Here is a 26,206-nt window from a genome sequence, read left to right as displayed (position 1 = left end):
AATGGTTATTGGATAAACATATGGATGATATTGGAATAGTGTAGATTAGAGGGGCTTTAGATTGGTTCCACTGGTCGACGCAACATCGAGGGCTGAAGGGCCTGTACTGCGCCGTAATGTTCTATATATTTCCAGGTCTGGATGGTGACTTGGAGGGGAACTTCCAGCTGGTGTTGTTCCCATCCTATGGGTTTGGAAGGTGCTGCCTAAGGAGCCTTAGTCAGTTCCCACAGTGCATCACGTAGGTGGTGGAAGGAGTGCTAAGCAAGGGGCTGCATTGTCCGATGTGGGTTCGAGCTTCGAGTGTTCTTGGAGCTGAACTCATCCAGGCAAGTGGAGAATATTCCATCACAATCCTGACTTGTTGACTTTGGGGAGTCAGGAGGTGAGTTACTTGCCACTGGATTCCTAGCCTCTGGCCTGCTCTTGTAGCCACAGTATTTATATGGCCAGTCCAGTTCAGTTTCTGGTCAAATGGTATCGGCACTAAACGCTGGCCAGTCAGCAATGCCCATCTCCCAGGAATCAATAAAAACAGCAGTCAACCTGGACACAGCAAGCTGACAAACAACTTGAGGGTTAAACAGCGATCAGGAAGCCAACTTTTAGAAATAGTGTCACAAGAATTTTCTATACTTGGACTCAAGTGGGCTGAGGGGGCCTCAATTTAACATCTCATTGACAGTGCAGTACTCCTTCAGTACCGCATGAGATGGGGCAATCTAGATTACAGACTCTGGTATCTGATGTGGACTTGAACCCACGACTCCCTTATGACTGAACAGTCACACTTGGTCTCTTTCCCCAAGAACTGCTCCCAGCAAATAGAACAGCAGTTTCCACATTCGGAGAATACCTACAATGTAGGAGGCCATTTGTCCCATTGAGTCTGCACTGAACCCCAGCAGGGCATCCCACCCAGGAATTATCTCCATCACTCCACGCGTTCACCTCACTAATTCCCCTAACCTACACATCTTTGGACACTAAGAGGCAATTGAGCATGGCCAATCCACCTAACCTGCACATCTTTGGACTGTGGGAGGAAACCCATGCAGACACAGGGAGAACTCTATCCACCATGGGGCGAAACAGTGATTAGCACTGCTGTTTCACAGCGCCAGGGACCCAGGTTCAATTCCCGGCTTGGGCCACTGTCTATGCAGAGTCTGCCCTTATGTCTGCGTGGGTTTCCTCCCAGTCCGAAAGACGCGCTGGTTAGGGTGTATTGGCTATGCTAAATTCTCCCTCAGTGTACCCGAACATGCGCTGGACTATGGCGACTAGGGGATTTTCACAGTAACTTCATTGCAGTGTTAATGTAAATCTACTTGTGACTAATGAACTGAATCTACATAAAATTGGACACAAGGCAAGAATAACCCCCCCCAGCCTGCAAGCCTTGGGTTCCATAAACCCAAAGTCATTTCATCTGGACAGTCCTTGAAGTTAACAGGAGGGGGACTCGAGAAATAAGTTGATTTACATTTAAAGGTGAAGTGGGGATCATAGGCAGGGAAAGAACAACAATAATTTTTGTTGGCTTTAAAAACAATGGTGTAAGCATGCTGGGATTCTCCAGTCAACTTATAATGAAAAACAGATGCAGGTTACAAAGTTGCTGTGAGCCATGACCTGGTCTGGGAGCTGTGAGCGGAAACGTCCTGTTGACCAAATATGGGGAGCTGTTTACTTCAGTTACACATGATGGCATCAAATTTTATGGGTTTTATATGAGCTACACTATCTGAACCAAACATAACCTGTTTCTGGTTACACCATTGGCTGGGTGCGATAGAATCTTCTGGAAACACGTCAAACGATTTGTGGATGAGATGTTTGTCTTTTGTCTCGAGCAATAACTCAGAGATCAACCATTGTAAGAAGTGCCCCAAGAACATCTTCAGAAATCATGAGGGCAGATTCTACATCGGGAACAAACCTGGCCACTTTGTTCTGTTTGTTTTAACCGAACATTAGCTTTTTTTTAAAAGTGAAGATTAAAAATTCCATTAGAGTTAACATTCAGTTGAGAGTTAAAGTGTTTATAGGACGGGGCATAGAGTATAAAAGCATAGAGCATAGAGTATAAAAGTATTGGGGCATAGAGTATAAAATTGCCTTTATAGGACGGGGCATAGAGTATAAAAGTTGGGGTCTGATGTTGCAGACGTATAGAACGTTGGTTCGGCCACATTTGGAATACTGCGTCCAGTTCTGGTCGCCACACTACCAGAAGGACATGGAGGCTTTGGAGAGAGTACAGAGGAGGTTTACCAGGATGTTGCCTGGTATGGAAGGGCTTAGTTATGAGGAGAGATTGGGTAAACTGGGGTTGTTCTCCCTGGAAAGACGGAGGATGAGGGGAGACTTGACAGGTGTATAAAATTATGAAAGGCATAGATAGGGTGAACGGTGGGAAGCTTTTCCCCAGGTCGGTGGTGACGTTCATAGGTTCAAGGTGAAAGTGGGGGGGTGGGGGGTTGGTTTAACACAGAAATCAGAAGGACATATTTTACACAGAGGGTGGTGGGGGCCTGGAATGCGCTGCCAGGCAAGGTGGTGGAGGCGGACACACTGGGAACGTTTAAGACTTATCTAGGATAGCCACATAAACGGAGTGGGAATGGAGGGATACAAAAGAATGGTCTAGTTTGGACCAGGGAGCGGCACGGGCTTGGAGGGCCGGAGGACCTGTTCCTGTGCTGTATTGTTCTTTGTTGCGACTGTTTGAGTTGGTACCTAAAGTGTTAAATAAAGGATGATTGTTGGAAAATTAAGAGTCAGTTTGTTGCATTGGAGGGTATTTATGAAAGCCGAGGAATAGAACTAAATCCAGACATCAGGCTCATCAATATGCTGCCCATTGGACAGTCCATGAAACTCGGCAGCCACTGGTAATGGTGCTCCGAGCGGATTAGGTTAAAAAACACAGGAAAAATACTATGCTGCGGGGAGATAAAATGACCAATTCCCAAGTTAATTCAAGCTTCTCGAGCTCACAGCTACAGCAGTAGCAGCAGACTCAACTCAGAATAAAGGTTAATGTTCCTGTACACTCAAACATGAACACGCTGTTCTTCTCAAGGTGACGATTGGGATTCTCCTCTCTTGGGGAGTTTTCCAAATTTGGACTGCAGTGGACAGGAAGCTTCCCTCCAGTAGTCACAATTCTACCCCATCCTCTCTCTTAACGGCCTTGCCCAGGACTATATGTTCCCACCTTTAGCACATTGCAGGGAACAAGCAATGAGAAGTTGCGAATTCCCCAACCCACGACCTTCAAATGGGAAACCTGCACCCTAGGGTCGATGGTGAGGACTGGAATAGAGTTAAACCACCATTACAAGTTGCACTGCTTCCCAAGCGGTCCCCAGTTTCGAGGAAGAGAGACCCACCAGTGAAATAAATGCTTTTTTGAGAACCGGATCAACTTGCAGCCAGTTTTCAAATGAACCAACACACAGTCTGTTTAAACGAACATTTATTGACACATTTGGCAGCTAAAATGTCTATTTCTTCTTGGAGACACCGACTGTGCGCCCTCTCCTGCCTGTGGTCTTTGTGTGCTGGCCACGCACACGGAGACTGCAAAGAGGGGGAAAAGAGAAGACAAAAAGTTAGAGGGAGTCTTCGGAAATATAGTAACAAGAGCAAATTACTGCAGATCACTGGAATCTGAAACCAAAAGAGAAAACGCTGGAAAATCTCAGCAGGTCTGGCAGCATCTGTAAGGAGAGAAAAGAGCTGACGTGGAGTCCAGATGACCCTTTGTCAAAGCAGTTTGACTCAAAACGTCAGCTCTTCTCTCCTCACAGATGCTGCCAGACCTGCTGAGATTTTCCAGCATTTTCTCTTTCGGAAATATAGTCACTAAAACCTATCGGAGGCTGAAAGAACCATTCACTCACTGCCGGCCTCGTTACTGAGCAGTAACTTGACATAACTAAGGGTCTTTAATTTATGAAACACAAATGACCACAAGGGCTCTCGAGTCTATCCCACTGCTTAATGAGATTGTGACTGTTCTGAAATCAAACTCCACACCCATTCACAGCACCAGGGACCCGGGTTCAATTTCCGGCTTGGGTCACTGTCTGTACGGAGTTTGCACGTTCTCCCAGTGTCTGCGTGGGTTTCCTCCGGGTGCTCCGGCTTCTTCCCATAGTCTGAAAGACATGCTGGTTAGGTGCATTGGCCGTACTAAATTCTCCCTCAGTGTACCCGAACAGGAGCCGGAGTGTGGAGACTAGTGGATTTTCACAGTGACTTCATTGCAGTGTAAGCTGACTTGTGACACTAAATGAATAAACTCTAAACTTTATTATTTTTGGGCAGAATTGTTCACTTTAGTTGAAAGCAGGTTACCGCAGGTATGATGATAAAGGCAAATAGTTCAGAACTAAAGGCCTGGGAACCCCGTAGTTAGCCAAATTCATCTCAAAGTTTCTTACGCAGGAACACATATTGCAACATTATGAATAGGTGTATTAATTGTGCAGACTTAGGATGGAAACGTGTCCAGACGTGGGATCACGTGTCTATCCAGTTTGGCAATGATTAGGTGGTAAAGTCCAGTGACCCCTGCAGTGAGCATCTTGAGGTAACCAGGCAACAAGGAAGTGACTTTAGCCAAAATGGGAGTTCACGTCCGGATTTAATGGATGAATGAGATAGCATTATGCTGGATGCTAAAATGCAATTGGCTGAGGTGAATGTCAGGGATTATTATTGATGCGTGTACACTAAATGTAGTGGATTTTAAGCAAACGCAAGGTGGGAATCATTGATAAGAAAAACTATAATTGATCTGTTTTTGATTGTATACGTTAACAGTCGCTCTCAGAGCGACTTAACCCTTTTGGTGATCTCTGAGCAGCTACTTGTTTCTCTGAGTAAATGTTATGTCTTTATACAAAAAGATATCTGCCTCATGAGTTTTGTGAAGTTAAGACAGTACTGGTCATCTCAATTTACCCCACAACAATTATATTAAATGGCAGGACAGGCTTGAAGGGCCTGGTGGCCTCCTCCTGCTTCTTGACACAAGGCTACCTCTAAACTCAACAAACTGTGACCAAGTATCTTTTATTTTTTTTAAAGTTTTAATTTCTCTTTCTGGGTTGTTTCTTTTTTTATCTTAGGTAAAAAGGTGGGACGTGGAGAGGCGGTGAGAACCTTGTTTGGCGGTGCCCTTCTCCTTCAGACTATTCAGCTGCCGAGTCATAGAGTCAGACAGAGCAGGAAAGGCCCTTTGGCCCATCGAGTCTGCACCGACAATATCTACCACTAAAGGCTAATCCCATTTTGCTGCACTTGTCCTATATCTTTGGATATTATGAAGAGTCTGTCAATTAGACCCAGGTTGAATTCCTGGCTTGGATTACTGTGTGGAGTCTGCACGTTCTCCCCATGTCTGCGTGGCTTTCCTCCGGGTGCTCCGGTTTCTTCCCACAGTCCAAAGATGTGCGTGTTAGGTGGATTGCTAAATTGACCTTCAGTGTTAGGGGGACTGGCTAGGGTAAATGCATGGGGTTTTGGGGATAGGGCCTGGATGGGATTGTGGTCGGTGTGGACCCGATGGGCCAAAAGGTCTCCTTTTGCACTGTAGGGATTCTTTGATTCCCGCTCTCCAAACCCGGAAGACAGCACGACTGAATCAGAGGTTGGGTAATAAAAATGCTGGCCCAGCCAGCGACACTCACGTCCCATGAAAGAAACAAACAAAAAAACCCCCTCAGGAAGAGTAACACTTGGAGCTGCGGTGTGGCTCTTACCCCCAGAAGTGTCGCAGACCCCTGTGCGCACGAATCTTCTTCAATCTCTCCAGATCCTCACGCAGTTTGTTATCCAGGCCGTTGGCCAAGACCTGAGATCACAGAATAATAAATAAGTTCCCGTGTACAATGGGAGCTGGCCACAGGCACACAGCCACCTGTATCAATACAACGCCCATTAACACAGCGAAACACCGCAAGGAGCCTCAGGGAAGCACTGCTGAAGTATCACACCAAAACATCAGGATAGTAGGGCTGATAACCAAAAACATAGAGTTTCTCTATAAAGGAGGAATGGGAGGGAGGTGCGGAGGGAATTTCAGAATGGGTGGGGTGGGGAAGGGGGGGGGGGAGACGGAGAGGGGGGAGGCAAGGCCACCAATGGTGGAGCAGCTACAATGGAGTGCACAAGGGGCTGGAATTAGAGGGTTACAGAGAGAGAGAAGGGGGTGGGGGAGAGGATGAGGTATTTGAAAACAAGGTTGAGGATTTTAAACATAAACATGGTACAAAACACCACCACAACATACACAGCACACCACAGAATGACACACATACGGAGTTGGTTGAATGGCTTGTTTGTGTGCTGTAGACACAGTACAGTGCACTCAGGACTGTTCCACCCACACGCCAGTGTTCAGGGTCTCCATCAGCCTCCGCCCACCCAAACGCACCCCACACCACCCCCCATCCCTTTGTCCTGAGACTCAGTCAGACCACAAATCTATCTGCCAGGCCAGAGGGGAGAAGAATACCCCTTCCCCCAGGTGTCCCCGGTGGACACAGAGGCTGATCAATAGAAGATTGGGGTGGGATTCGTTTCCTGATGATATACCGTTTGTTGAATAGATTTACACGATTTAAGCAGACATGGAGGACGAAGGGGGCTGTCCCCTCCACCGGTCAGATCTGCAAGGCACATGGACCTTCACAAGCTGGCTCAGTGAGAAACTCGGCCTGTGCAAAGCACCAAATATTTCTTTCTGAAAACTCAGGTTTGGCTGCCAAAGTTCCAATGAGAATACATTCGCAGTCCCGTTTGGTACAGAAATTGGACATAAACATGGTACAAATAAAGAACAAAGAACATTACAGCACAGGAACAGGCCCTTCGGCCCTCAAGGCTGCACCGACCATGCTGCCCGACTTAACTAAAACCCCCTACCCTTCCGGGGAGCACATCCCTCCATTCTCTTCCTATTCATGTACTTGTCAAGACGCCCCTTAAAAGTCACGAACATATCCGCTTCCACTACCTCCCCCGGTAACGAGTTCCAGGCACCCACTACCCTCTGCGTAAAAATCTGCCTCGTACATCTCCTTTAAACCTTGCCCCTTAAACTTATGCCCTCTAGTAATTGACTCTTCCACCCTGGGAAAAAGCTTGACTATCCACTCTGTCCATGCCTCTCATAATCTTGTACACTTCTATCAGGTGCCCTTCAACCTCCGTCGTTCCAGTGAGAACGAACAAAGTTTCTGCAACCTCTCCTCATAGCTAATGCCCTCCATACAGGCAACATCCTGGTAAATCTTTTCTGTACCTTCTCCAAAGCCTCCACATTCTTTTGTTAGTGTGGCGATCAGAATTGAACACTATATTCCAAGTGCGGCTTAACTAAGGTTCCATAAAGCTGCAACATGACTTGCCAATTTTTAAACTCAATACCCCGGCCGATGAAGACAAACACGCCGTATGCCTTCTTGATTACCTTCTCCACCTGCATTGTGTACCTGTGCACCCAGATCCCTTTGTCTATCAATACTCTTAACGGTTCTGTCATTTGCTGTACAAATATACTGCGAGACTGGAGGAATACCTTCCCGAACCTCACATCACCCAGACTGCAACTGCATAACAAACCTCCCCACCCCGTTACTGCTACCCAACCTCACATTAGGTCAAGACAGAACATCGGCAAGTGGCTGGCATTGTAGAGGAGGAGTTAGTAACCAAAACCTCTCAAGTAACCATCAGTTCAGTACCTGGCTGTATTTTCCATCTTTAACATCCTTCTGCCTGTTGAGGAACCAGTCGGGAATCTTGTACTGACGAGGGTTCTGCATGATTGTTATAATGCGCTCAACCTGCGGGAGGAAAGGGAGAGAGCAGTCACAGTCTCAGCACTCGATCTGACCCCGGCTTTCACAGCACTCAACCCCACGCTGACCTTCTCCAGTCCGATTCCCTCAACACCAAGCCACAGACCTCTGTACAGAGATACTAGGACAATGACCGTGTTTCTGGCCAGAGTTAATTCTCAACGGACTACCTCAGAGAGGGGCAGAGGTTTAGAAAGGGAATTCCAGAGCTTAGGGTCAACTGAAGGTGCGGCCATCAACAATGCAGCTATTAATCATACAATCCCGACAGGGCAGGAGGAGGCCACATGGCCCATCGCGTCAGCACTGACCACAATCCCACCCAATCCCTGTCCCTGCAAACACATATATTGACCTTGCTAGTCCCCGACACCGAGAGAGAATTTAGCATGGCCAATCCACCTAACCCGCACATCTTGGAATGTGGGAGGAAACGCAGACACAGGGAGAATGTGCAGACTCCGCACAGACAGTGACCCGAGGCCGGAATCTGCCCGGGTCTCTGGCGCTGTGAGGCAGCTGTGCTAACCACGGTGCCATCAACGAACAAGTGTTCAAGTGGAGCAGCGCAGCGTCCGAGGGCTGCTGCACGGGAGGAGGTTATAAAGATAGAGGGGGTGTTTTTTTTTAAATTTGTGTCACAAGACAGCTTACATTAACACTGCAACGAAGTTGCTGTGAGAATTCCCTAGTCGCCACACTCTAGGCACCTGTTCGGGTACACTGAGGGAGAATTTAACATGGTCAATGCACCTAACCAGCAGGTCTTTCAGACTATGGGAGGAAACCGAGCACCCGGAGGAAACCCACGCAGACACGAAGAGAATATGCAGACTCCATACAGACAGTGACCCAAGCCGGGAATGGAACCTGGGACCCTGGCACTGTGAAGCAGCAGTGCTAACCACTATGCCACCAAGGCTAGTTTTAAAACCAGGGCATCGATACACCATGTGCCAACGTATATCAATAGGTGATGAATTAAGACATGTCTAAAGATAGTGTTACTTTTGTAGGAAGCTCAGCTAAAAATAAAGAAATTCTTCAGTGTATAAAGCTCTGCCGTAGCAGAATTAAAGTGGGCACAGTAATTGAATGTGAAGGTCTAGTTAAAAGGTATATACATAAAAATACAGCTAAACATGTAAAACAGCTTCAAAAGAGGATTCTGAGTAAGCTGGATAACAGTGTAATTATAGATTTTACAGCACAGAAATAGGTCAACACGTCTGTGGTTTATGTTTAGGCCTCACACAAACAACCTTCTTTCCATCGATATATCCCTTCACCCCCCCCCCCCCCCACCACCCATTGTTTATCCTTAAAGGCACTGTGCCTATCTCACCACTCTAAACAAAGAGGCTTCTCTTGAATTTCCCCATTGGATTTATTAGTGACTCCCTCATATTTATGGCCCCTAACCATTAAAAAATTTTCGGACTGGAAACCGGTTACCAGCGGAGTGCCACAGGGATCAGTGCTTGGTCCTCTGCTCTTTGTAATTTTTATAAATGACTTGGAGGAGGGGGCTGAAGGGTGGATCAGTAAATTTGCTGATGACACCAAGATTGGTGGAGTAGTGGATGAGGTGGAGGGCTGTTGTAGGCTGCAAAGAGATATAGATAGGATGCAAAGCTGGGCTGAAAAATGGCAAATGGAGTTTAACCCTGACAAATGCGAGGTGATTCATTTTGGTAGGACAAATTTAAATGCGGATTACAGGGTCAAAGGTAGGGTTCTGAAGAATGTGGAGGAACAGAGAGATCTTGGGGTTCATATCCATAGATCTCTGAAGGTTGCCACTCAAGTGGATAGAGCCGTGAAGAAGGCCTATAGTGTGTTGGCGTTCATTAACGGGGTTTGAGTTTAAGAGCCGTGGGGTTATGCTGCAACTGTACAGGACCTTGGTGAGACCACATTTGGAATAGTGTGCGCAGTTCTGGTCACCTCTCTACAAGAAGGATGTGGAGACACTGGAAAGAGTGCAAAGGAGATTTACCAGGATGCTGCCTGGTTTGGAGGGTAGGTCTTATGAGGAAAGGTTGAGGGAACTTGGGCTTTTCTCTTTGGAGCGGAGGAGGTTGAGAGGAGACTTGATAGAGGTTTATAAGATGATGAGGGGGATAGATAGAGTGAACGTTCAAAGACTATTTCCTCGGGTGAATGGAGCGGTAACTAGGGGGCATAACTATAGGGTTCATGGTGGGAGATATAGGAAGGATGTCCGAGGTAGGTTTTTTACTCAGAGAGTGGTTGGGGTGTGGAATGGACTGCCTGCAGGGATAGTGGAGTCAGAAACTTTAGGAACATTTAAGAAGCTATTGGATAGGCACATGGAGTACTTCGGGATGATAGGGAGGAAATAGCTTGATCTGGGTTTCAGACAAAGCTCGGCACAACATCGTGGGCCGAAGGGCCTGTTCTGTGCTGTACTGTTCTATGTCTATGTCTAACCTGCCCACAAAAAAAACAAAGCTTTTACATCCACTCCATTGAAACTGTTCACAATCCCTCCACCCCATAGAATGCGACAGTGCGGGAGGAAGCCGTTCAGTGCAGAAGGAGGCTGACAAGATGGACAGGGAAAGGATGTTTCCTCTTGTGGGCAAGTCCAGCGCGAGGGGGACACTGTTTGAAAATGGCAGGTTGTCCTTCTAGGACAGAGACGAGGAGAATTTTTCTCAAGAAGGCTGTACGACTTTGGAACACACAGTCCCAGGGGGCAGTGGAGGCGGATGGGGTGGGGGGGGGGTCACTGAATATTTTTAAGGCAGAGAATTCTTGTTGACAAGGGAGGGGGGGTCAAAGGTTATCAGGGGTAGATGGGAATGTGGGCTTCGAGATACAAACCTGTTAACCGTGATCTTACGGACTGGCAGAGCAAGGCCCGAGGTACTGAATCACCGACTTCCACTCCTATTTTCTATGTTATGCAAGTTTATCACCTCCTAGCCGTGATGCCCCTATTAATAAAGTTTAATCTGTCAATTAACAGTGCGATTGGCACTGTTCATACCATTCCTCTGCCCTCATGGCAGGTTGGTGCAAAAGGTTAAATCTCACTGGATAAAAGGTGAGCTAGCTAGATGGGTGGAGAACTGGCTTAGCCATAGAAGACAGAGGATAGCAGTGGAGGGGTCTTTTTCCGGTTGGAAGTCTGTGACTAGTGGTGTTCTGCAGGGCTCTGTACCGGGACCTCTGCTGTTTGTGATATATATAAATGATTTGGAGGAAGATGTAACTGGTGTGATCAGTAAGTTTGCGGACGACACGAAGATTGCTGGAGTTGCGGATAGTGATGAACATTGTCAGAGAATACAGCAGGATATAGATAGGCTGGAACATTGGGCGGAGAAATAGCAGATGGAATTTAATCCAGATAAATGCGAAGTGATGCATTTCAGTAGATCTAATGCAAGGTAGATCTAATGTACGATCTATACAATAAATGGCAGAACCATCAGGAGTATAGACACACAGAGGGACCTGGGTGTACAAGTCCACAGATCCTTAAAGGTGGCAGCACAGGTGGAGAGGGTGGTGAAGAAGGCATATGGCATGCTTGCCTTTATTGGACGGGGCATAGAATATAAAAGTTGGTATATGATGTCGCAGCTGTATAGAACGATGATTAGGCCACATTTGGAATACTGCGCCCAGTTCTGGTCGCCACGCTACCAGAAGGACGTGGAGGCTTTGGAGAGAGTACAGAGAAGGTTTACCAGGATGTTGCCTGGTATGGAGGGTCTTAGCTATGAGGAGAGATTGGGAACTGGGGATGTTCTCCCTGGAAAGACGGAGGATGAGGGGCGACCTAATAGAGGTGTATAAAATTATGAAGGGCATAGATAGGGTGAACAGTGGGAAGCTTTTTCCAGGTCGGAGGTGACGAACACAAGGGGTCACGGGTTCAAGGTGAGGGGGGCAAGGTTCAACACAGATGTCAGGGGGACATATTTTACAGAGGGTGGTGGGGGCCTGGAATGCACTCCCAAGCAAGGTGATTGAGGCGGACACGCTGGGATTGTTTAAGACTTATTTAGATAGTCACATGAACAGACTGGGAACAGAGGGATACAAACGAATGATCTCGTGGGCACATGAGCGGCGCGGGCTTGGAGGGCCGATGGGCCTGTTCCTGTGCTGTATTGTTCTTTGTTTCCAATGACACTTCCCCCACATCTTTACCAACCTGAACAATTCAGGCCACCTTTCCTCTGACACACATACATCTCGGAGGAACCTATAGGACTCTGATACCACTATCACTCCCTGTGTTCACCCAGCATCGATAGTTGTGACTGGTGGAGCAGCCACAAGGTTCAGTCTCTTTGGTCTGATGACACCATGCGGTCTTACCTCGTCCTCAGAGAGCTCGCCGGCTCTCTTGCTCAGGTCAATATCGGCCTTCCTCAGCACCACGTGAGCGTAGCGCCTCCCGACACCCTGACAACAGGAGCAGATCATCATAATCAACAGCAGTCTACAGAGTCCATCGTCACAGATAAACATTCAAGCTGACCAATCTGCCCACCATCGCTTGCACTCAAAAGATGGCGAAAGAGACATGACTGAGGAGTTAGGGAGGAGAGAATAAATCTTGTCCACACCATTTCATTGTTGAAATGGTCTGGTTTGTTAGCATTCTTGCGGTCGGGTCATTGTGATGGATTGAGACCCCACCCACCCTGTCGGACTTGGCACACATCGCTGGCTCACACCTGGTGGCACAGTGGTTAGCACTGCTGCCTCACAGCACCAGGGACCCAGGTTTGATTCCAGCCTCCAGTGACTGACTGTGTGGAGTTTGGACATTCTCCCCCGTGTCTGCGTGGGTTTCCGGTTTCCTCCCACAGTCCAAAGATGTGCAGGTTAGGGGGATTGGCCGCGCTAAATTGCCTCTTAAGTGTCCAAAAGGTGTGTAGGTTAGATGGATTGGTGCAAACGCATGGAGGTTATGGGGGGTGGGGGGATAGGGTGGAGGGGAGGGCCTGGGTGGGATGCTCTTTCGGCGACTCAGTGCATGCTCGATGGGCCGAATGGTTTCCTTCTGCACAGTAGGGATTCTGAGTTTGCACGTTCTCCCTGTGTCTACGTGGGTTTCCTCCGGGAGCTCCAGTTTCCTCCCACCGTCTGAAACATGTGCTGATTAGCCATGCTAAATTGTCCCTCAAGTGTCCAAAGATGTGTCGGGTAGATGGATTGGCCATGGGAAATGTGTGGCGTTACAGGGAGAGGGTGGGGATGAGGGCCTTGTCTACAAGACATAAGATTTAGGAGCAGTATTAGGCCATTCAGCCCATCCAGTCTGCTCTGCCATTCAATCATGGCTGATAAGTCTCAACTCCATTCTCCATCAGAGTCAGTGCAGACTCGATGGGCGGAATGGCCTCCTCCTGCATTGTAGGGATTCTATGATGCTCATTTCTCCAAACCCAACCCCCCAGCCTCACCCAGAAACACCAGCCATTCAGCTGAGTGTGGTGGGCAGCACCTTGGCGATGGTGCGGAGTGGAAGGCAGGGAAGAGATAAAATACGGATGCCTGCCTGCATGACATGCCACTCTCTCCTAATGAATCGCAATGGGAGGCAGCATGGGCACAGTGGAGGAATGAAAGGCCCATGTTTGCATTGCACTTCCCACAAGCACAGGACATCTTTTACAGAATATCAACATGGTCACAACACGAATGGAGACTATTGGGCTCATCCAACGTGCTGGTTCAAAGTGTAGTCGTTGCTGCAATGTAGGAATGCACTCATTTGAAATACTGCATCAACAGGGAGGCTGAGGGGAGATGGGGGGGAAAACACCCGTTAAAAATAACACATTCTGTACATGTAGGCACAGTGCAATGCCAGACCCAGTGTGGGAAGTGCTTGCAGCTTTTGAGAGGGGGCATTTACTTGTGTCCGGTACTCTCAGGAACACACTCCAGTGGTTTATCTGGGTCTGTCCCATTGTACCCTGGTGGTCACATAGAATGGCAGAATGCACACAGGGGACTGAACCTGTTCCAGCAGCTCACACCAGGCACAGAGTGGGGTGGATCCCAGAGCAGGTTAACCACAGATGGGACCAGGACAGGGTGACCGAATGGCAGCACACTACACTTTGCACATGTTGCTAAACGGTAACAGCTCTACAGTGTGGGTGGGGGTACGATTTCACATTGGGAATCCCTGCACCAATACGGAAAGGACACAGGAGTTAGGATTGCCCGGAACATAGCAAAAATAACACATGTTATAGCAAGATGCTTCAGCCCAGTATCTGAAGAGCAGAGAATCCCTACAGTGCTGAAGGAGGCCATTCGGCCCTTCGAGTCTGCCCTGACCACAATCCCACCGAGGCCCTATTCCCACAACTCCATGCATTTACCCTAGCTGGTCCCCCTGGCACTAAGGGGCAATTTATCATGGCCAATCCACCTAACCGCACATCTCTGGACTGTGGGAGGAAACCAGAGCACCCGGAGGAAACTCACACAGACACGGGGAAAACATGTAAACTCCACACAGACAGTAACCCGAGACCGGGAATTGAACCCAGGTCCCTGGTGTTGGGAGGCTGTGCTGCCCCGAGACTAGGGATGGACAACAAACAAGCTCTGACAAAGGGACTTGAAATGTTGGCTCTATTCTCTCCCCACGGAAGCTGTCAGATCTGCTGAGATTTTCCAGCATTTTCGGTTTCTGGGGTGGATAATAAATGCTGCCCTAGCCAATGAGACGTACATCCCGTAAATGGATTAAAGATAATGTCATGGATTAATCTCAGGACAAAGAACAAAGAGAACAAAGAACAGTGCAGCACAGGAAACAGGCCCTTCGGCCCTCCAAGCCTGTGCCGCTCCTTGGTCCAACTAGACCAATCGTTTGTATCCCTCCATTCCCAGGCTGCTCATGTGACTATCCAGGTAAGTCTTAAACGATGTCAGCGTGCCTGCCTCCACCACCCTACTTGGCGGCGCATTCCAGGCCCCCACCACCCTCTGTGTAAAAAACATCCCTCTAATATCTGAGTTATACTTCGCCCCTCTCACCTTGAGCCCGTGACCCCTCGTGAACGTCACTTCTGATCTGGGAAAAAGCTTCCCACCGTTCACCCTATCTATCCCCTTCATAATCTTGTACACCTCTATTAGATCTCTCCTCATTCTCCATCTTTCCAGGGAGAACAACCCCAGTTTACCCAATCTCTCCTCATAGCTAAGACCCTCCATACCAGGCAACATCCTGGTAAACCTTCTCTGCACTCTAACGCCTCCACGTCCTTTTGGTAGTGCGGCAACCAGAACTGGACGCAGTACTCCAAATGTGGCCTAACCAGCATTCTATACAGCTGCATCATCAGACTCCAGCTTTTATACTCTATACCCCGTCCTATAAAGGCAAGCATACCACATGCCTTCTTCACCACCTTCTCCACCCGTGTTGCCACCTTCAAGGATTTGTGGACTTGCACACCTAGGTCCCTCTGTGTTTCTATACTCCTGATGACTCTGCCAGGATGTAGGGAGGATAACTCCTCCCTACATTATTTCTTCCAAAATGCATCACTTCACATTTATCCGGATTAAACTCCATCTGCCACCTCTCCGCCCAATTTTCCAGCCTATCTATATCCTGCTGTATTGCCTGACAATGCTCTTCGCTATCCGCAAGTCCAGCCATCTTCGTGTCATCCGCAAACTTGCTGATTACACCAGTTACACCTTCTTCCAAACCATTTATATATATCACAAATAGCAGAGGTCCCAGTACAGAGCCCTGCGGAACACCACTGGTCACAGACCTCCAGCCGGAAAAAGACCCTTCGACCACTACCCTCTGTCTCCTTTGGCCAAGCCAGTTCTCCACCCATCTAGCCACTTCTCCTTGTATCCCATGAGCCTTAACCTTCTTAACCAACCTGCCATGTGTGACTTTGTCAAATGCCTTACTGAAATCCATATAGACGACATCCACGGCCCTTCCTTCATCAACCGTTTTTGTCACTTCCTCAAAAAACTCCACCAAATTTGTAAGGCACGACCTCCCTCTTACAAAACCATGCTGTCTGTCACTAATGAGATTGTTCCGTTCTAAATGCACATACATCCTGTCTCTAAGAATCCTCTCCAACAACTTCCCTACCACGGACGTCAAGCTCACCGACCTATAATTTCCTGGGTTATCCCTGCTACCCTTCTTAAACAACGGGACCACATTCGCTATCCTCCAATCCTCAGGGACCTCACCCGTGTCCAAAGAAGCGACAAAGATTTCCGTCAGAGGCCCAGCAATTTCATCTCTCGTCTCCCTGAGCAGTCGAGGATAGATGCCATCAGGCCCTGGGGCTTTGTCAGTTTTAATGTTCCCTAAAAAACCTAACACTTCCTCTCTTGTAATGGAGATTTTCTCTAACGGGTCAACACCTCCCTCCGAGACACTCCCGGTCAACACGCCCCTCTCCTTCGTGAATACCGATGCAAAGTATTCATTTAGGATCTCCCCTATTCCCTTGGGTTCTAAGCATAATTGCCCTCCTTTGTCCCCGAGAGGTCCGATTTTCTCCCTGACAACTCTTTTGTTCCTAACGTATGAATAGAATGCCTTAGGATTCTCCTTAATCCTGCCTGCCAAGAACATCTCGTGACCTCTTTTTGCCCTTCTAACTCCCCATTTGAGTTCTTTCCTACTCTCTCTGTATCCCTCCAGAGCTCCATCTGTTTTCTGTTGCCTGGACTTAACGTACACCTCCCTTTTCATTTTAATCAGATCCTCAATTTCCCTGGTTATCCACGGCTCTCGACAAGGAGAGCTGGCCATTTCTGATCAAGGCAGCAGTGAGTGAGAGAGAGAGAGAAGTGAGAGAGAAACGCAGGCCAGCTTTCGCCCACCCGGCCACTATCACACCTCGAGCAGGCACAAGTTGCAAAGCAGTTACCATACTCCCAATTGTGTGTTCTGGAGCACCCTAACTGAAATAGATAAACTACATCCCCTGGGCCAGGGCTTTCTAATTCCCCACATTCACTCTCAAAAATCTGGGATGTTTCCACAAGAGGCAACTGTATACAGCACCACAGCAAAAAGTTACAAACACACTTAAAACAAGCCAGATGACTCTCTGAATTCACCAGCACGAATAAGGCCAGTTACAATCCCTCCCCACCCCTTCCCCGGCATTTGCCCACCTCTCCCCAACCCAAATGCACCTTTACACTTGCATTAAAGAGGAAAATTGGGCTGTGACTTGTAATATTTACACTGTGTCAGAGGGAATAAATAAGAACCACATTCGATTCTTTTCAGACTACCACCGTCCCGTTTCACAGAGAAGTTATGGAATGAAGCACTGAGCACCAACAGCGAACAGATCAAATTATCTTTTACCAGTCAGAATGAGCCAGTTAACCTGGCTGTCATAGAATCCCCACAGTGCAGGAGGCCATTCAGCCCATCGAGTCACCACTGACCACAATCCCACCCAGGCCCTATCCCCGTAACCCCACATATTTACCCCACTAATCCCCATAACCTACACATCTTGGGGCATTAAGGGGCAATTTAGCATGGTCAATCAACCTAACCCGCACATCTTCAGATTGTGGGAGGAAACCCACAGACACAGGGAGAATGTGCGGACTCCAGTGACCCAAGGCCAGGAATCGACCCCGGATGACTGGTGCTGTGAGGCAGCAGCGCCAACCACTGTGCCATCCTTACACCCGCCATTTGCCCCAAAGTGCTTTTGAAGTATGGTCACTGCTGCAATACATTAAAGGCAGCAGCCAATTTACCCACAACAAGCTGCCACAAACTGCAGTAATTTGATTTGAGTGCTGTGGACTGAGGGAAATGTATTGGTTAGGACACCAGGGATAACGCTCCCGTCCCTCTTTTAAAGCAGAGCCTTGGGAGGCTTCACATCTACCCCAGAGCACGAGTGGGACCACAGTTTAAAGTCTCATCTGAAAGCCACAATCTCCGACAGTGCGGCACTCCCTCAGCACCACACTGGAGCACCAGCCTCGATCACTGCATTCAAGTACCCAGAACAGGACTAGAACCTGGAACCCTGTGACTCAAAAAGCTTCCAACTGAGCCGCAGCCAACACTTCAGGGACGATTGAACCCGTTTCCAATATAGTAGACGACATGGTCCCAACATTCAGACACTGCGCTGAGCACGATAGTTACAAGGGACCATCGATTCTTACCTTGATGGCAGTGATAGCAAACGCTATTTTCCTTCGCCCATCAATGTTGGTGTTGAGGACTCGAAGAATGTGCTGGAACTTTTCAGGAATAACCAACGACTAATAATAATAAAAAAGAGGGAGTGTTAGCAAAGAATCAAAGGAACGGTATTAAACCTTCCCGTGCAACAATCTACCAGATGTCTTTTTTTTAAAGAAACCCTACAGTGCAGGAGGAGGCTATTTGGCCCATCGCCTCTGCACCATCTCAGAGCACCCCACCCATCCTTGTAACCTCACGCATTTACTGCACTAACCCCCTCCAAACCTACACATCTTGGGACACTAAAGGGCAATTTAGCATGGCCAATGCACCTAATCAGCACATCTTTCAGACTGTGGGAGGAAACCCGAGCACCCGGAGGAAACCCACACAGATAGAGAGAAGGTGCAGGCTCCGCAGACAGTGACCCAAGCCGGGAATTGAGCCCGGGTCCCTGGGGCTGGGAGGCAGCAGTGCTAACCACTGTGCCACCTTTTCAATGCACTTCCCGCAAAACTGCCAATACGTTAAGATAATACAAGTGTTCAAACAAGACAGCAAAGCTCATTCCTGATTTGATTTGTCATCATCATATTACTATATAGCGAAAGGTATTGTTTCTTGCGCGCTATACAGATAAAGCATACCGTTCAAAGGGAAGGAAAGAAAGTGCTGAATGCAGTGTGATAATCATAGCTAGGGTGCAGAGTGAGATCAACTTAATGCAAGGCAAGTCCATTCAAAAGTCTGATGGCAGCAGGGAAGAAGCTGTTCTTGAGTCGGTTGGTACGTGACCTCAGACTTTTGTATCTTTTTCCCGACGGAAGAAGGTGGTAGAGAGAATGTCCGGGATGCGTGGGATCCTTGATTACGCTGGTTGCTTTTACGAGGCAGCAGGAAATGTAGACAGAGTCAATGGATGGGAGGCTGGTTTGCGTGATGGACTGGGCTACATTCACGACCTTTTGTAGTTTCTTGCAGTCTTGGGCAGAGCAGGAGCCATATCAAGCTGTGATACACACGGAAAGAATGCTTTCTATGGTGCATCTGGAGAAGTTGGAGAAAGTCATAGCGGACATGCTGAATTTTCTTGGTCTTCTGAGAAAGTAGAGGCTTTCACCCAACATGGGAGATCAGGTCATATTTTAAAACTATGCCACGATGTAACATTATAAAATGATACAGCACACAAGGTGGTCATTCAACACTTGAGAGAATTCCAGTTAGCCTTCGCTCATTCCCTGTATCCCTGCCAATTTTCTCTCTAGCTGACACGACATGAGGAAAATGCTGTGGTCCGGATCTGGAATGCAAAGTCTGAAATTGTGACGGAGGCAGATTCAAATCGCAGCTTTCCAGTGTGGATTGGCTGATTATCCCAAGGGGAATAAATTGCGAGGACAGGAGGGAGTGGGACCAGTGAAACAGAAACGTGGAAAATAGCAGCAGGAACCTTCTTGAAAGCAAACGTTTTGGCCTCAATTACTTTGTGGTAGTGAATTCCACAGGTTCACCACTCTCGTCATGAAGAAATTTCTCACTTTGTCCTAAAAGGTTTAACTCCTTATTCTCCGACACTTAGAGCCAATACGTAAAAGACAGGCTTTATGCCCTTTAATCTGTACTGTAACCCACAAGTACTGATCCCATTTCTTTTTGAAAGCTATTACTTAATCTGTATCCTAAACCTGACCAACACAAATCCTAACTACTCAAGGAAAATCACCCCATTGTTAGTGGGCAGCAGAGTGGTTAGCACTGCTGCCTCACAGCGCCAGGGACCCAGGTTCGATTCCCGGCTTGGGTCACTGTGCGTGGGGTTTGCATGTTCTCCCAATGTCTGCATGGGTTTCCTCCGGGGGCTCCGGTTTCCTCCCACAGTCCGAAAGACATGCTGGCTCGGGTGCATTGGCCGCTCTAAATTCTCCCTCAGTGTACCCGAACAGGCGCCGGAGTGTGGCGACTAGGGAATTTTCACAGTAACTTCATTGCAGCGTTGATGTAAGCCTACTTGTGACAATAAATAAACTTTAGACCTTGCAGACAAGTCACAACATTCTTTATCTACTCTATCTAAAATTTTCATTTTAAAACACTTCAATCACATCTTCCCTCAGCCATCTCAGCTCCAAGGAGAACAACCCCGGCTTCTCCAGTTAACCCAAGCAACCATAATTACTCATCCTCAGAACCATCCTAGGCACTGTTATAATCCAGGAAACATGTCAGCCAATTTGTGCACAGCCAGATTCCACAAACAGCAAAGCCATATCTTTTCTTTCAGCGATGTTTACAGATAGATCGACATTCACCTAACACCAGGGAATAACTATCCCGCCCTGCTTCAGACAGTGACGATCGGTTACACCCCACAGGACCATGATGCAACACTTCCTCTGAAAGACCGTGCACCTCCGACATTGCAGCACTCCCACCGAACTCCATTGGAGCTACAGGCTTTTGTGTTCCAGTCTCTGGAATGGACCTTGAGAAGTTACAACCTGCTGACCCACAGGTCAGAGCTGCCAGCCACTGAGCCACAGCTGAACTCGGGGCTGAAGCAGTATTTATTTTACAGAGTTGACCAAAACGTCCCGGTTTTTGCACTCCACACCAGGTTACACCTGCCTGATGTGGATGCGGAGAGGATGCTTCCTCTTGTAGGAGAATCTAGAAATAGGAGTCACGGTTTAAAAACAAGGAGTCGCCCATTTAAGATGGCCTCTTTTAAGGTGACAAGGAGAATTCTTTTCTCTCGTGCGTCTCTGGAATTCTCTTCCTGTAAAAGGAAGTGGAAGCAGAATCGTCAAATATTTTTAAGGCCGAGCTAGATAGGATTCTTGAGGGAGCCCAGTCCGTCATGCAAACCAGCCTCTCACCCGCAGACTACATCTACACGTCCCACTGCCTCAGAAAAGCAGCCAACATAATTAAGGACCCCACGTACCCCAATCATTCTCACTTCTACCTTCTTCCATCAGAAAAAAAAGATACAAAACTTAGGGCACGCGCCAACCAACTCAAGGACATCATCTTCCTTGCTGCCATCAGACTTTGGAATGGACCTACCTCTCACTAAGTTGATCTTTCTCTCGCTTCTCGGCCTTTTGGCTAAGATCAAGTGTAGTATGGATCGCCTGCACTTGGTTGAGGTCATTGGGTTGCACTGAAGCTTCATGTGTTTCATATGAAGCAATTTTTTAAAGCAGCATCTTGGCCTTTTGGCTAAGATGCAAATGAGCCCAAGTCTTGGAGGAGGAACCTCCCCCTTCTCCAATCAGCTTGGCTCATGTAGATCAGGCCCAGGACAGGGTGGTTTGGTCGCTTGCCCTGTCTTGTCAGCCTGGATCTGAAATGTCTCAACTTGTTGAGACTCTGAATTGGATTTGATTGAATTGGAAAAGTATAAAAAATATACACTGACTGTAACACTACATTCTGCACTCTCTTCTTTCCTTCTCCCCTGCGCACTTTATGAATGTTTTGTCTGTATAGCACGCAAGAAACAATACTTTTCACCATATCACAACACATAGAATTCCTACAGCGCAGAAGGAGACCATTCGACCCATCCAGTCTACGATAACATTCCCACCCAGGCCCAAGCCTATAATTGCTCACATTTTCCCTGCAAATCCCCCTCACACGAAGGGGCAATCTTGCCTGACCAATCCACACTTTTGGGCTTTGACAATAATAAACCAAATCCTCCTTGCAATGCTGTCCCTATCACTGTGTGGTTGTGACCAACGGCGCAACAGGTCATCCCTGACAAAGATAGGGGGAATTTCATAGAATCACTACAGTTCAGAAGAAGGCCATTCAGCCTATCGAGTCTGCACAGACCACAATCCCACCCAGGCCCTATTCCCATAACCCCACATATTTACCCTGCTAATTCCCCTGCTACTAAAGTCAATTTAGTATGGCCAATCAACCTAACCGGCACATCTTTGGAGTGTGGGAGGGAACTGGAGCACCCGGAGGAAACCCATGCAGACACAGGGAGAACATGCCGACTCTCACAGACGGTGATCCGAGGCTGGAACAGAACCTGGGTCCTGGTGCTGTGAAGCAGCAGTGTTAGCCGCTGTATCGAATTTGGTTCCCTCCAGAGGTTCCTGGGATGACATTCCTCCAAAAAGGAAGCGGAAGCAGAATCTTTAAATACTTTTAAAGCAGAGATAGACAGGATTCTTGATTAACTGGTTGGGGGGGGGGGGGGGGGGGAGGTGAAACTTTATCAAGGGGTAGACTGGAATGTGGGGTTAAGGTTACAATCAGATCAGCTGCAAATCTTATTCGAAGAGGGCACTACTTCTAATCTATATTTGTTACCCCCAACCACCTTGGTCAATACCAATGAAACAGACCAATCTGGATCATTATCCCCATTGCTGCCTGTGGGATCTTGCTGTGCACAATTTTGGCTGTGGGATCTTGCTGTGCAGAGGTTTCCCTACGTTATATCAACACCTGCACGTTGAAAATAAGATAAAACCCTCTGACTGGCTGTGAACCGTTTATTTCCCCCGTGAAAGCCGATATATAAATGCCCCCCTGTTCCTGGCTCACTCCAGCTCCCTGAAGTCTGATCCGGAGGCACCTCTGCCCCCCGGGCGGTCAATTCCCCGCCCCGCCGCAATTCCCCGCTTCCTCCCCTCCCGGGCCTCAGCCGCCCCGTTTCCCGCCGCCCCCGGCCGCTGTGGCGGTCCCCCGGCGGCGGATGGCTGCCGATTGCACACGGCCGACTCACCATGATGGCGGCGGCGCTCAGCGGCGAAAAGGAAAGAGGAAGTTGGTCCTGCGTTTTTATCGCGCCGGGTCGCCGACCTCCGGTGGCTGCGAGTCCGTCCCGTTAAACCTTCCCCCCACGCCACGATTCCCCTTGAACAGAGTTCCGGCTCTCGCAACCTCTTCAGCAATTCAAAAAGAAGCAAATCAAAATTTTAAAAATAAGAAACTATGGATCGATGGGATTGACCCAAAGTGATTGAAAACCACTGGGCCTTATTGTATTCACAGAATCTCAGAACTGCTACAGTGCAGTAGGAGTTCATTCGGCCCATCATGTCCATACTAGCTCTCCAAACCAGCATTGTGATTCAGTGCCATTCCCGTGCCCTTTCCTCGTACCCCTGCACATTGTTTCTATTCACATAATCATCAGTGGGTGGCACGGTGGCACTGCTGGTTCATAGCAAGAGGGACCCGCATTGGATTCTGGCCTTGGGTGACTGTCTATGTGGAGTTTGCACATTCTTCCCGTGTTTGTGTGGGTTTCCTCCGGGTGCTCCGGTTTCCTCGCGCACTCCACACAAGGTAGGTGGATTGGCTGCGCTAAACTGTCCCTTAGTTCGTTTGTTTATTCGCTAGCGTCACAAGTAGGCTTACATTCACATTGCAGTGAAGTTACTGTGAAAATCCTCGAATCGCCACACTCCGGCGCCTGTTCGGGCACACTGCGGGAGAACTGAGCAATATTTCCTATACTACACTTTTTATAAAATGTCATTGAGTGTAAAAGGCTTCAGAATGGGAAAGTCAGTATATAATACAACTCATTCTATCTTTCCACCACCGATGGGACTGAAGTTTAGAATCACTACAGTGCAGAAAGAGGCCATTCAGCCCATCAAGTCTGCATTGACTCTCCAAAAAAACTTCACCCAGTCCCTCCTCTCCAACCTATCCCCATAACCCAGCACATTTACTACGTCGAATCCACCAAATTTACACATCTTTGGAGTGTGGGAGGAAACCGGAGCACCCAGAGGAAATACAGAGACGGGGAGAATGTGCAAACTCTGCACAGACAGTCACCCGAGGACAGTCCCTGCGCTGTGCCACCCACTCCACTTCAAACTCTTGCTCCAAGAACACTTACAAAGTGACAAGCCGCAACTCTGCAGAATCTGGATCCTGAATTCAGGACTTATTGGGTTGCAAATTGTCAATCTCATTCTGGTGGGTTACTACAATAATCGCAGAAAACAGTCCACTGATTAGGTACAGAGCAGTCTTCTGAAAGGGAAGGGAGATGGAGATAGAATACGGAAAGGCCTGGATAGAGTGGACGTGGGGGGGAGACGAGGATCCGAGGGCACAGCCTGAGTAAAGGGACTTCCTTTACGAGGCGGGATCAGAGTGATCGGCATCCCACTCAGCCAATCGCCGAGCGCCATCCCCCTTGTCCGCCATCTGATTGGACCTCCTTTCATCCCGCCCTGTCCGCCTTCTACTGATCGACAGCCGGTGCAGCCAATGGGAAGAGTACCTTCTTCAGGAACAGTCCAATCATAGCGCATACTCCCCTCTAACCGGCTTCCGATTGGACCAACTTTCCTCCCGCCCCCTATTGTCCACTGATCGACAGCCCTCTTAACCAATCGCGGGCTTACACTCTTCAGGAGTGCACCAATCACTGAACGCCATCCCGTCTGACCGCCGAGTGGCTGGACCAGCTTTGGACCCGCCTCCATCCCTTAATACTGATTGACAGCCTCCTCAGCCAATCGAAGCTGCGCCCTGCCCTCTCAGCGTGCGTCCTTCCCCAGAACCGGTGTCTGATTGGGTTACGGACAGGCGGGTCCGCCCTTCATCCCGCCCTCCATTGTCTCCTGAACGACAGAGACCTCAACCAATCAGAGAGGCGGCCACTTCAGGTACGTACCAATCAGAGAGCGGGCCCTTCCAAATCCGGCGTTTGATTGGATCGGGGAAAGGCGGGACTGATTCCCGTACCGCCCCTTTACCACTGATGGACAGTCCCGTCAGCCAAGCGAAGCAGAAGCCTCCCCTTGCCCAGGACACCTGCCCATGCAGTAGAAGGTGCAACACTTGCCCCTTTACCTCCTCCCTGCTCACTGTCCATGGTCCGAAACACCCTTTTCAGGTGAAGCAGCCTTCACATGAACCTCCTTCCATCTGGTCTATTGAATTCAATTCCAATGTGATTTGATTTATTATTGTCACATATAATCCCAGTAAGAAGTCTCACAACACCAGGTTAAAGTCCAACAGGTTTATTTGGTAGCAAATACCATAAGCTTTCGGAGCACTGCTCCTTCGTCAGATGGAGTGGATATCTGCTCTCAAACAGTGCACAGACACAGAAATCAAGTTACAGAATACAAATTAGAATGCAAATCTCTACAGCCAGCCAGGTCTTAAAGGTACAGACAATGTGGGTGGAGGGAGCATTCAACACAGGTTAAAGAGATGTGTATTGTCTCCAGACAGAACAGCTCCAGACAGAACAACTCTCCACATATAATCCCTGCAGTGCAGAAGGAGGCCATTCAGCCCATCGAGTCTGCACCGACCACAATCCCACCCTAGCCCCATTCCCGTAACCTCACGTATTTACACTTCTAATTCCCCCTCACACTAAGGGGCAATTTAGCATGGCCAATCCACCTAACCCGCACATCTTTGGACTGTGGGAGGAAACCGGAGCGCCCGGAGGAAACCCACGCAGACACGGGGAGAATGTGCAGACTCCGCACAGACAGTGACCCAAGCCGGGAATGGAACCCAGGTGAGGCAGCAGTGCTAACCACTGTGCCATCCATCAGCCAGAACTGCATAGGCAACTCAATTTGACCAGTACGGGGATCGAACCCATGGCCTTGGCGCTATTAACACCATCTAATCATGTCACATGTATTAGTATACAGTGAAAAGTATTGTTTCTTGCGCGCTATACAGACAGAGCATACCGTTCATAGAGAAAGAAACGAGAGAGTGCAGAATGTGGTGTTACAGTCATAGCTAGGGTGTAGAAAAAGATCAATTTAGTGCGAGTTAGGTCCATTCAAAAGACTGATGGCAGCAGGGAAGAAGCTGTTCTTGAGTCAGTTGGTACGTGTCCTGAGATTTTTGTACCTTTTTCCTGATGGAAGAAAGTGGAAGAGAGAATGTCCAGAGTGCGTGGGGTCCTTGATTATACTGGCTGCTTTTCCAAAGCAGCGGGAAGTGTAGACAGTGTCAATGGGCCGAAGACTGGTTTGAGTGATGGACTGGGCTTCGTTCCTGACCCTTTGGAGTTTCTTGTGATCTTGGACAGAGTAGGAGTCATAACAGAGGGAATGCT

At 48.4% G+C, this 26,206-nt stretch overlaps 1 protein-coding gene and 1 non-coding gene across 2 annotated transcripts; one reads left to right on the top strand and one right to left on the bottom strand.

The window, feature by feature from the left end:
* Positions 1-3,467: 3,467 nt before the first annotated feature.
* Positions 3,468-24,244, bottom strand: rps18 (ribosomal protein S18). Its single transcript, XM_078217378.1, has 7 exons — positions 23,999-24,244; positions 22,868-23,027; positions 18,090-18,188; positions 12,240-12,326; positions 7,764-7,865; positions 5,778-5,869; positions 3,468-3,588 (listed from the first exon to the last, which is right to left on the bottom strand). Exons 2-7 carry the CDS (start codon positions 22,868-22,870, stop codon positions 3,513-3,515), a joined length of 459 nt encoding a protein of 152 aa, XP_078073504.1. The 5' UTR covers positions 22,871-23,027; positions 23,999-24,244; the 3' UTR covers positions 3,468-3,512.
* LOC144498049 (U2 spliceosomal RNA) lies at positions 21,203-21,395 on the top strand. Its single transcript, XR_013498621.1, has one exon. It is a non-coding gene; the product is annotated as a U2 spliceosomal RNA (small nuclear RNA).
* Positions 24,245-26,206: the final 1,962 nt, after the last annotated feature.

Source organism: Mustelus asterias, chromosome 8, assembly GCF_964213995.1.
Source record: "Mustelus asterias chromosome 8, sMusAst1.hap1.1, whole genome shotgun sequence".
NCBI classification, from domain to species: domain Eukaryota; kingdom Metazoa; phylum Chordata; class Chondrichthyes; order Carcharhiniformes; family Triakidae; genus Mustelus; species Mustelus asterias.
Note: the sequence above shows the minus strand (reverse complement) of the source record. Positions and strands in the feature narration are given on the sequence as shown.

Coding starts and splice junctions, on each gene's coding strand:
- rps18 (XM_078217378.1), bottom strand. Junction 12,327..18,089: donor TTGCTATCACTGCCATCAAG/GTAAGAATCGAT, acceptor TCCTGTTGTCAG/GGTGTCGGGAGGCGCTACGC. Junction 3,589..5,777: donor GGTCTGCGACACTTCTGGGG/GTAAGAGCCACA, acceptor CCCTCTTTGCAG/TCTCCGTGTGCGTGGCCAGC.